The 12,499-nt window shown below is 41.1% G+C and overlaps 2 protein-coding genes across 19 annotated transcripts in view; both read right to left on the bottom strand.

Moving 5' to 3' along the window:
* cax1 (cation/H+ exchanger protein 1) overlaps positions 1–12,499 on the bottom strand; it is a 1,125,587-nt gene that overhangs the window by 466,970 nt on the left and 646,118 nt on the right. The gene's annotated exons all lie outside the window — the stretch shown is intronic.
* erc1b (ELKS/RAB6-interacting/CAST family member 1b) overlaps positions 1–12,499 on the bottom strand; it is a 340,281-nt gene that overhangs the window by 148,499 nt on the left and 179,283 nt on the right. For all 18 annotated transcript variants that reach the window (XM_037539543.1, XM_017723129.2, XM_017723132.2 and 15 more), the window contains one exon: positions 6,206–6,366. In XM_037539543.1, the coding sequence (XP_037395440.1) occupies positions 6,206–6,366 (161 nt within the window). The remainder of the gene's footprint in view (positions 1–6,205; positions 6,367–12,499) is intronic.

Raw genomic sequence — 12,499 nt, 5'->3', positions numbered from 1 at the left:
AAAGTTGTCCAACCTACTTGTGCATTATTAAACCATGACGTTATGAAGGACTACACATGGTGCTTTGAGAAAAAGACAGAGATCATTTTTTTAACCTCCAGTCAAAATGGCCATTAGGGTAAGTAATTCACTTTTCAGCATTAGGAAAAAATCCAAGAAAACATATTTTAAAGAAAATTACACAGACGCCTCAGCGACTACATAAAATATCAGGTTTTTCAATGCTTAGTGTGTCCACTCAGCCTTTACTACAGCTTACACTGTTTTCAGGGGACTTGATACCAGTATGCACATATTTTTTCACATTTCCAAAGTTCAGTCTTAAAAGTTGGTTGCATTTTCTCCTTCTCTCAATCAAGTAATCCCAAACACATTCAGTGATGCTGAGGTCTGGACTCATTGTTCTGAGTAGAATGTAAATGAGAAGAACAGCAGCTTCTCAGTTTGCCTTCTCTTTTGTGCTTTTCTCAGTAGGGACTTCTAGACAGCTACCAATAACACTGAATCGTCATATCACAGTGGATGGATGGCTCGGGATGTTTTCAGATCTGAGCAGCTTTTCTCCTCTCTCTCTCTCAAAGATGAAAACTTTAAGTGCTGTTATCTGATGAGGACACTTTTGGTGGCCATGCATGGTTGTTAGGAGCCCCATTTTCTGCATATTCTTTAATCATTTCTGAACTTCAGTTTGGAAACTTATTTTCCTTGGCATACGTACATCTCATCTCCTCAGAAATCTCTCCTGATATACGAACAACTTGTTGTTGTTGAACTTTGTTACAGGCGTAAGGCTACAAGGTGCATCAAAAGTTTGGGGACACTGTCTTCCTTTGAAATCTGAATTGGCTTCCTGTCACCAGGAACATAGTGTAAGGTATAAAAACTGCACTACACTAAACTTAACAGTTCAAACATCCCACAAAGTTTGAATGAAAAGAGTTGTAGGCCTTGATGTGTCCGCAGCTTATTTTAAACATTATCCAGCTCTTATGTGGCAATGCCTTAATAAAGGTCGTCTTCTTCTTTTGGCTGCTCCCTTTAGGGGTCGCCACAGTGGATCATCTGCCTCCATCTTGCCCTATCCACTGCCTCCTCTACTTTCACACCAACAATGCCTTAATAAAGGTAAGTTTCTTAAATCACATCACAGTTGGATGTGCACGGCATGCTGGCATGGTCAGTTGGACCACTGGCCTGCTAGCTTGGTTACATTTGCTAGAAGAGAGCAAGACTGTGAAGAACACAGTTTTGTTAAAGGCTGTGAATGCAAGAAAATCCATATCAATGCTGTGACAGGTGTGAATAAAGCTTATACAAGCTTTACTCAAGATTACCACTGCCAGGCTTATCCCCAAAGAGAAGAAACTCTGGCAAAATGCACTGGTTATTTATTGCCCATTGGCACATTATTAATAGGAAATACTTTGTAAGAACAAACACCTTCAAATGCTTTAACATGAAACTGTTGGTTTACGCTGGTAAGTCTTCTGTCCTTCATATGAAGAGAAGTTTTTTTTGCCTAAATAATGATTTTGCCTAAAAATAATTTAGGTTTTCTTTTCAAAACCACTGTTAAAGGCTCTTTTTGATAATCATTTGGCCCAAAGGTGGTATAAACAGCTGAAAGGTTTGAGCGCTGGCAGTACAACAAGGGAACAGAACACATGACATTATATCCCGAGGCTGTACAGTCACAAAAAATGACATGTCCTCAAAATAAACCCACGTAGGCTTTACTCCAAATCAAAGTCAAAAACATACTCATTTGTATTAATATTTTCTCAAATGCTTGAGGTGCCCAAAGTTTTGACGGGTAGTTTAAGATCAAATAAGATTAATTCCTAGCCTTCAAACTTTGCCTTCATGTTGTGTTAATATACCTACGTAAACCAGATAATTTGAATTTTGAAAACTATAAATCTGACTTTTTGGTGAAAATGGCAGGGGCGCCAGCCCAAAGAGCTGGCGCCTATATATGGCTGAGATTAAACTGGCTTGTGGTCGGAGGTTCAGTTGGGATATTACAGAAATAAGTACACCACTTGAATCCTTTGTGTCTCTCATTCATTTTGTGCCCCTTCCCTTTTTTAATGATTCGTCCAATTGGTTGTCTCCTGCCAGGCTGCAGTTTCATCAGTGGGCTAGCACCACTCGTCACTGCTGTGACCGCACTGTTCTTGTCACTAGAGAGACCAGCGGGACCCCCATTAAAATGGCTTCTAAACTTCCTCCCTACACATACAGGCATCAGAACGGCCTTCGTGGTCGTATTTTCTCTTGGCAGTGATGTTTTATTCTGGAAGCGTGCGGTTAAGCACGAGGGGATACACAGCGTTCCCTGTCCTAGTCCACTGACCTCGGTTTTTTTTTGACACATTTGGACAAGGTTATGGAGGCCTACGGGCAGGGGGACTTTTATGGCAGTCTGAAGGCAGCACTGACTCAAACACATTAAGCCAAGATAAAGAGCCGCATTCCACCATCAGAAAGGCCACTCTTTATCTTGTTTTAATGCCGCATCTCCTGTGGGAACGTAACTCGAGTGTGCGCGTGGAACCTGTCCCTGAGGAAACTTCCGACACACGGCATCGCTCTGCCAACCTTTGGAAATTGCTGGGAAATGTCCTTGAAATACCAGTCATGACTCATTTTTCCATTATTCCATTATTCTAAAACTTGTTTGATATTCCCTCCACAGAAAAGCAGTGGGTGTGTGAAGTTAACATCCAGGACATCAAAAGAGGGACTCTGAAAAGAGAAACTTCAAACTCCTCCTTTATATGCAGCATCATAGCAGGCTTATGGAAATCCACACCATTCCCAGAATCCTCTCATACATGTTTGATAAATGAACGGCACCTGCTTTAATAATAGCATGCAGTATATACAAGGGATAATTTACTTATACCACCAGAGAGGTTATGCAACTCACTTACCCATAAGAGTCTCTCTGTACTCTATAAATGCACGCCGAGGCTCATGTCTAATGATAGATTCCTTTTATTGTGGCATATTCAAACAAACTGCCATATAGTAGAGGAGGTGGGATGATGTTAATGTTTCCAGCAGGAACCTGTGTAAGCTCTTTGGGCAGGCAGACAAGGCCTCAGCTCCAGAGATCAAACCCTGCCAGGTGGAGCCACATCAATCACGTCCAAAGAAAGAGAAATGAGGGATATGTACTGGGGCACTGACTCCTTTCAAGCCCGGACCACCATCTTGTTATTAAAGTCAGGCGCAAACAGTTGGCTGATTAAATCGGCTGGTTGTAAGTCACAAGGATTTATGAGTATTAGCAAAAAAAAATCAAAAATGAAGCACTGATTAGTTTTATTATTGTAAGCAATAATTTCTATTTTTAAATATAAGATGCCTATCGCAAACCTGCATCTCTTGCCTGATTTATGCGTGAATGCGCATCACTCTCACACACGCATACAAGCACATTACCTTTGCCAACACCACCCAATCTGTACCGCGCATGCATAAGCACACTGTCACAGTAGTCGAGTCTGTGACATGCACCCTAATAGAAATGACATGCAAAAATTGTTCCGATGTCCTACATGTTACCAGTCAAAGTTAGGTGTGATAATCTATCTGAGTGGTTTTGCATTGTGTAAGACAGCATCCCTAGCCTGTACAGATGCTACAGTAACAACAACATGAACAAAGATTAAAAGAATACAGGCGCAATCTCAAATGGCCTCTTTCTCCTTATGTAGAACAGGCCACATAGGTCAATACATAACAGCGTCCACATACAAACAGTCCGTTAATAACAAAGGTAATTTATATTCAGCCAATCACATTAAGTGGTATTAAACCAGGAAAGAGAATGAGACGGCACTAAAACTGCTTTATAGTGATGTACGTGGCTGGTGTTCATCATCTGTTAATGCTAGAGCCGATCTGATGAAAAACTTCCCCAAGCTAATCCACTAATACATGGCTGTAAAAAGACAGGCATGCGGGGTACAGATCAAGCAGCGTCATAAACTGTAATGCTGTGTACCCACGTGTGACAAGCGTAGAGCAAACTGGACAGGAGACGCAGACAGCAAAGCACCAAGTGTCACACAAAAAAAACTGAATTGTAGGTAATTCATTTGAATTGAGTTCAACTGGATCATTCATTATAGAACTATGCACAGAATATTAATATTTTTAAACTGCAACAAACCGACACCTCTCACATGAAGAGTGCCACTGGTTTCACCTTCTGACTTGCATTAAAGCTCTAGAAACTGCACTGGTAAAACCGAGCACAAAACACCGTTTGAATAACACAATTGTGCACAATGCATCAAAGCCTCACCTTTAGTCTGAGGATAACAAACCAGAAGTGAAGAAAACTGAGATTTTGTGATTTTCTGCCTGAATTTAAGAAATCTGACAATTCACAGTTGTCAATTATATCAGTCTAAACCTAAATCTATGGGCACCTGTTTAATTTTGTACTCGTTGTTAAACTACATCAGTCAATAATTTCTTTCTTTCTTTATTTTTTTACCAACTTAAAACAATCTCCCGCCACAAACTCTTCAAATCAGTCAGTCCTTGTACGGCGCAGGCTTAATGACCTCCTGAAATGCTGAGTCTTGTGACTCTAGTGTCCTACTTGCCTTATCGTCTATAAGGAAGCAACTCCTTTACTAAGGTATGACGACTGATAGAGCCGAGCGAACGGCTGAGAACGATGAGAATTTGTCAGAGAGGAGCATGGGAAAACAGAGGGCACACACAGGGGTGAGGGAGGGAGAGAGGAGGAGGGAGAAGTGCTTGGATTCCACTGAAGTGGTCTGTGTGAGGGGTACGTCTCTGAAGAGGTTCTGTAGTGTGGGAGGAAGATACCTTCATAAAGTGGCACTCAGAAAGCCATTCAGCCTCCCAAGAGCTTACTGCCTCTCCAGAACCCTAGCCTTAACTACCGCAGACTGCTCAGAGGGAACACGTGAATCCTGTGGCTCGCTTTGGATACACAGTAGACTTTAGCATTAAAGCATATTAAAAAAATGTTTTTGCGCATGTTGTTTATATATGTGCAAGAGCATTTTGTAGAGCAAGTTTGGTTGTGTTTCAAGCAGAGAAATGAAACAATTTCAAGTGCTTTGAAAGAGAATTCAAAGAAAACTCGGTCAAAACTTGGTGAAGGACGCATCTTTCGAGGAAGTGAGGGAAATATCGGCTACTGTCATTATATGTTCATTATGCCGATTTTTCATTTAAGGTCTAAACATTGAGGACATTCTTTTCGAGCCTGCGCATGTGATGTTAATACATAAAGACGTGTGCTGTTGTTGAAATTCACCCTGATGCCTCTTTTAAAAATTATACTCCATACTTTTATACTTCCAAATGATCATTTCAAGCTTTATAAGGTGACTTACAACAGAGCATGCCCACCATGTTTTCATAAGCGAAAGTCTAATCTTATTTTATAAGAGATTTGCCATTACTGCAATAAATCACACCATTTTTCAATATATTTTTACTCCTTGAACAATAAACTGGACTTCATACTCTTACTGACTACACAGCTGCAGAAGAGGGACTGCTGAAACATCCATGAGGGAGCTGTTTGTACATTGTGTCATCAGCACTTACACTGGTATAATGTTCATGAGAAAATTCAAGAAGAATTTCTACAGGTATACTGGATGAACATGCATATCAACCAATACTAGACCCAATACTACGCCTTGCAATATATTCAAAGCACACTGATGAAACAATCATTTAATAGAGTAAAAGACTGGTCTGCAGCATCGTGAGCAAAACTATTTACTTTCACTGGAGCACAGTAACACTTGCTGAAACGCTCATCTGGTCAAAATGCTCAGACCACAGAATAAAAGAAAATTGTGATTGATCAGACGACTCATTTGCATTTTGCAGCCGTCTGCAATGTAAGTGTTGGGCCAACATCATAATGATTAACTGGGTATATATTATACAGTCCTACTAAACACATAACGCTTTACTTTAAGACTGTCTAGATCGATAGACAGACAGATAGACAGACAGACAGATAGACAGATAGAAACACAGATACATCTTCAATACAATGCTTCTCAAATTACTCATCTACTTCTTTCCAACAAGTCTACATTACAACTACTCACAACTCAGTAAACCAAATCCATGAAAATCAGCAAGAACAACGAAGTGAAAACATGGAAGTTTCAAGAAAACAGACTCTTACTTCATCTCCAGGACCTCCTCCAGATGCTTCCTGCGCTCCGCTCTCAGTGTGGTCAGGTGGGCCTCTTTCTCAGCCAGGGACTGCTGAGTAGACGAAAGCTTGGCCTTCATGGACTCCAGCTCTTGCTTCACCTTCTCCATCGCTGCTAGCAGCTCTTCCATCTGTCCACACACAGAGAAATGTTTAAGGCAAGGTCACACACGCAGATAAGCGACAGATAAGACAGAGAGCACAATTATATGTGCAATTACACGCACATGAACAAAGAAGGCACGTTTGAAAAGACTGAAAAAAAGACAAATGCAAGAAGAAAATGGCAGAGAGAAAAACAGTGGGAAGATAGAGAATAACCTGCAAGAGCATAGAGTGTAGAGATGCCTGGCAAAGGAAAAGAGAACAGAAGGTACTGGTGAGGATAACAGATCATGACACAAAGAGGAATGGAGAGACATGCTGAGATGCTGATGGCTACATGTGGAAATAACAATACAATGACAAGCACAGTTTTGTGCAAAAGTCAAAGATCACCCTTCATTTTTTCAATCTGTAGTCAAAACGGCCATTAATCAGAAATGATTCATCTTTCAGGAGATATTTTTGAGGACATCACATAAAATAAGATAATCCTATTAGTCTCACAGCAGGGAAATTTACAGAGCTACAGCAGCAAATTGAGAGCAAGGCACTCAAGAAACAGAAGCAACAAGAAGAGAATTAACCCAGTAATTAACCTTGTTAATTATGTTAATGGGATATTGACCATGGATTATGCACATGAAATATTGATTTGATTTTTTTTTTTTTATATTTTGATACCATATGTAAATCCACATAAGGAAAAATAAAGTAAAAAAAAAAAAAAAGCTGTAGGACCTGGTCACCAGATAAACAGCACTTAAAGCTTCCATCTTTGAGAGAAAAACTCAGATCTGTAAAAATGTGCAGGTGTTTCTATTTTTCCTTCCACTGTGCGAAGACAACACTATCTGTCTGAAACTCCTCACTGAGAAAAGAAACTGACACAAAAGAACATTTGCATAGTAAACAAACAAGCTGCAGGAGTTCTCAGATCAGTGGACTGGCCACCCCAGAGTCCAGACCTCAGCATCACTGATCGTGTTTGGGATTATTTGGATCGTGAGAAGTAGAAAATACAACCAACTTCTGAGACTGAACTTTAGAGGTGTGGGAAAAAAATCCCTGCAGAGTTCTTCGAAAAACTGAAAGCAAGCCTTCTGAAAAGAACGGAAGCTGTAATAAAGTTAAAGAACGGACACACGAATTACTCAAAAAATGATATTTTTAGGTGTTGAGGCTTCTGTGTAACATCCTGTTAAATATACACTGACAGGCCACTTCGCACAGCAGAAGCTGAACGTAACCATATACCTCAAACAGGCTAAAACCTACAGGACTCAGCACTCTGATTATAATTTATTGGACAATCCAGTAACTTTGCTGTGTTACATTTTCATAAAACGTAGATGATCTCCAGCTCTCTCTCACTCTGACTTTTTCTTCTAAGGTCTAAGGTCTGTCCGTTTCCTCTCTTTCAACTGTGTACAAGCCACAGTTGAAAGAGAGCGAATGAGAATCAAATAGAAATGGCAGGTTTATGCATTCTGTGGAAGGATAGGTTTAGCACTTTGGCTCTGGACAGTTCTCACGCACTTCTGAACTGCTGCGGTTCACTCTGAGCCTGTTCAAAAAAAAAAAAAAATACTCTCAGCTTGAGACAAACAGCCTGACCTGCAGACTGAATAGCCATTCTCTCACGTTGTTTTGTCTGACTCTGACCTCAACGTCTCCTACGCAGACCATCTATTCTTCTCTAGTTTATTTCCATGTGAGAGGCACACAACACTCTTATTATCCCCAGGACTATTTATATTGCACGTGTAAGAAAGCACCTCCTATTTTCTGAATGTAATAGCTACTGGTTGCTTTTAATACCATGATGTAGTATGCAACAACATCAGTGAGCATTGATATTACAATACAATGATATTTTTTGTTACTGTGATCAATTACATCATATTATGTTTACACAGCAGGTTAAAGTGGCCAAAATCTAATTTTCTCCCCACATCCGATTTTTTTGTTTGGCTGTTCACACTATCTTTTAAATGTGATCTGTATGTGACATCAGTCTGAACAGATCAGCTCCCAAACCGACCCGCATGTGCAAAAGAATGGAGGTAAACAGTCATGACGGCCAGAGAACGCCAGTCACTCCCGGAGCTTCAGTTTCATCTTCGTCAGCATCACAGGCGTGATTAAAGGTCTAATGACTGACAGGAACACAGTGTGTTCGAGTTCACAGTAAAAAGGGGCGCGTTATTCGGCCGCAGCCGCTTCTTTGGTTCGTGTCCTCTTTAAACTGTTCTCTGGCGCTGCAGCCTCGGGCTCCTCCAGCCGCGCTCTGCTGCTTCGTTCTAAACCTTTTTAAACTCTGAGTCTCGATGAGTCTCTTCTATTTTTTTTGGTACAGAAACATCAGCATAAATGTTTCTGAGTTTCAGCAGCCCAAGATCATGACGAATGTCGAGTTGGAAAAGTCGCATGAATTCCTGCGTCGCATTGGCGCAGATCGGATACGGATTGGATTTCAGTACCACATATGAAAGCGTCTCAAATCGGAATTGAAAATGTCAGATTCAATGCATTTTTGGCTGATGACAGATGACACATCTGTGTCACATATGAGGAAAAAGATCGGATTTGGGCCACTTTTACCTGCTGTGTAAACGTAGCCTCTGATAATCATTTCTGTGCTTATGCATCCATATACATGCAATCTGCTTGTTTATTTCCGTTTCAATGTGGATAAATTAAATACAACCCTTTATTCTATTATTGTTAGTTTGTCATTTTATTTTTTGTGATTCATTTGAGAAACTACAAAACAAAGCTTTCGTGATGTTTCACCTCACAACAACAACAAAAGGACCAAGAACGAGAATCGACCCATTTCCCTGTTTTTCAATATCGTTTTTAAAATGAAAGTCGAACGACTAAAAGATGCACAGACCCTCCATCATATCTCTAACTTCTCTTTGGATCTCACTGGCCTATCCCGGCTTTCTCAGATGCACCACTAGAGATGCAGCTCCAAGAATGGCTTATTACTGCCAACAAACACAGGACTGAACCCTTCCACAGCTTGCAGAAGCCTAATTGCCTAAAAAGAATATATCAGTGTAAACCTCCAGAATTCTAACTCAAATCATCTCGTCATATCACAGATGATACGTGTAATCCTGGTCCACGTTTAATTCACTGAGCTCCACTGCCTTTAAGTATAACCCTCTAGTAATTCGAGGGTGTGCAGCTGTGTGAAAAGCACACAAAATAGGCTTGGCTGCTTCCCTAATTCATCAGACTAAAGTAATACACTGTGGCCAAGCACTAAAACTAACATCCAGAGCTACTGAAGCAAGTGCAGCTAACCTTATAGCTGCCTGTCCTTCACTTCTCATAGTCTTCCAGCCTCATTTCTCTTTCAAGCACATTTGTCATCACACCATCATCTGTGACTGAAAGACCAAGAGAGCATTCTGAGCCATGGCCAGGTCATCTGTGAGACCGGGAAGCAAAATCCTTGCAATAGATCACTGAGCCTGAGAACGTTGTCTAAAATCTCAGATCAGAGATGGGTGACTAGAAAGGCTCATATCAAAGACGCCATGGCAGGAAATTCTGCACCGGTCCAAACAACGCAGCGGGTGAATGTGCAACTCTAACTAAACCAGGGCTACGGATACCTAGTCTTCCTTAGCACACATAAAGGGATGATATTTTCTGCAGATTTGGAGGAAAAATATCTGGATGCCACCAGGGAGGCAGTTCACAGTACTTGCTTCTACCTCTCTAGAGGAAGAGAGAAGAGAGGAGAGAGGGTCCCTCCTTTGGGCTACCCGAACGCATGGGGAAACGTTTAAACACCGACAGCATCAGTTTCATGGGCTACAGGCGCCCTGTGGTGAGAGGGAGATGTATGAGCTGCCAATCAAAACGGAATGCCCAACGAGGGGTGTGAGGAAAGGAACAAGGGCTGCACTGCTAGGACTGCAGCACTCTCTTACTCAGCTTAAAAGAAAATACCAATGAACTGAAACAGGCTTTCATTTGCTCTAAGGCATACATGCAGCAGCCGGCAGAACGCAGAATTAATGAATCCATGATGTGGCAGCAGATATGGTGTCACTGTGCCTGCAGGGCAGATATGGTAACCGAAGCCATCTTCAGTGACCAAGCCTTAGCCGGAACGAATGGATATGGGCTTAGATCTGCAGTGTGGTCACTTTTTACTGTAAGCTAACTTAAGCGCTGCCTGGAACTTGATTCACGCGAGCCATAAAGATAAGTCATTCATTAAGAGATCAGGCCTTATATTGCATATGTCTGTTACTCATGTGTCAGATGTTTGACAGTCTGCCATATTCACAATCAAACACACACATTCAAATAGGTGGAAAGGGGAAAAACGGACGAAACTTGCAAACAGATGGAAACGTACGCTTTAACATTTTTCAACAAAGAGTTTCATGCGGAGGAGCTAGAAACCATTTGGAAGAGTGAGGGCGTGCATAATACATGAAACAGAAGCAGCATGCTCAGAATATACTCTTTAAAGAAAATAAGAAGTGATATATAAAGTTAGTTAAGTCATGCACTGAACTATGCTGCTCTTTTGCCGGGCCACCCAGAGGGCCAGCCCTACAAGACTCACTGTCTCTTACTAAGTCACTGACTGACGGATAGCCTTTGCTGAAACGTGCATGCACAAGCACCGGCCGAGTCAAGCAGCAGGTGAGACTATATACACCACTGAATCTGGCCCCCAATACCCTCCCAACTCTAGCAAATTAAAGACTACCAACTAACGGAAGAAAGAATAAACACATTTATTGAAACGTTTTTTATAAAAACTAACAGGTTAAATAGCACAGTGATGAGTGCTCCTATTTCAGCTAGGCATGTCTGAATTTAGTTGGAATTTTCCCTTTTTTTTAAGCCTTATTTAGTTAATTTTACTGTTTTTGATGATACAGTCAACCAAGCACTAGCACATGACCGATAAGTGCACCAGAATGTATTCTGCAATAATATTTTGGGCAACACTTTATTTGGAGTGGTCCTTTGTAGATGTTCAATAAACTCTTGTAACAGATAATCGGTAAGACATCAACATGAGTGAAGTAGCAGTGGTGCAGCACCTGATATACACTGACGTAAATATGTTGCAGATGTTCTGTTGATACGTTACTTACATTTAGTAGATGTGTTGTTAATCTGTTACTTCCATTACCCAGAACCTAACCTTATCAACCTTACGAAACACCTAACCCTCACCCTGGGCCTAATCCTAACACTAACCTTAACCTCAACCCAAAACCTAAACCTAACCCTCACCCTCACCCTGGAACTAATCCTAACCCTAACCTCAACCCAAAAGCTAGTCCTAACCCTCACCCTGGGCCTAATCCTAACCCTATCCCTAAAATCAACCCAAAACCTAACCCTCACCCTGGGCCTAATCCTAACCCTAACCTTAACCTCAACCCAAAACCTAAACCTAACCCTCACCCTGGAACTAATCCTAACCCTAACCTCAACCCAAAAGCTAGTCCTAACCCTCACCCTGGGCCTAATCCTAACCCTATCCCTAAAATCAACCCAAAACCTAATCCTAACCCTGGCCTCATCCAAACCCTCATATGTTGTTGACATGTTACTGAGAGTCTGTTGTGTATTTGTTTCATCTAAACCATTCAAAATAAAGTCACCATGTCCTGATATGCCTTTCACTATTTTCAGAATTATGACTTTGTAAACGTTGACGTTAGCTACCTCAGATATTACGATGCTGGAATCAGCTATGATTAGCATGTATGCCAGCACCAGAACATAAGTGGCTTGAGCTCAAGTTTTTACACTCAAGAGAAACTGTGAATTATGCTTGGCTCAACACATGATTCTGGGTAACTACACACACGTGTGAGTGCATGTGCAAACAGAAATCACTGTAGAGTCTTACTATGCTAATAACAGTGCTATTATAATTTAGGCCTAGCTGGAGAGCTAGCTTAATGTCTTCATAAACTCATTCATGACAGATGTAGACACACCACGTCAGAATCATGAAACAAATGATTTAATGAATCCACGGAGAACAATGATTTCAGGATGACAGTTGTGAAGGATGGTGCCTTCAATGCCAGTACTGTCGTAATAAGAGTCTTGTATGGTTGTGCGTGATGCTGACTGAGACGTAGCTCTTTTCTTTTTCTT

Source organism: Pygocentrus nattereri, chromosome 1 (genome assembly GCF_015220715.1).
Source record: "Pygocentrus nattereri isolate fPygNat1 chromosome 1, fPygNat1.pri, whole genome shotgun sequence".
Lineage (NCBI taxonomy): Eukaryota > Metazoa > Chordata > Actinopteri > Characiformes > Serrasalmidae > Pygocentrus > Pygocentrus nattereri.
The sequence above is the reverse complement of the archived record's forward strand: the minus strand, read 5'-3'. Positions and strand labels throughout refer to the sequence as shown.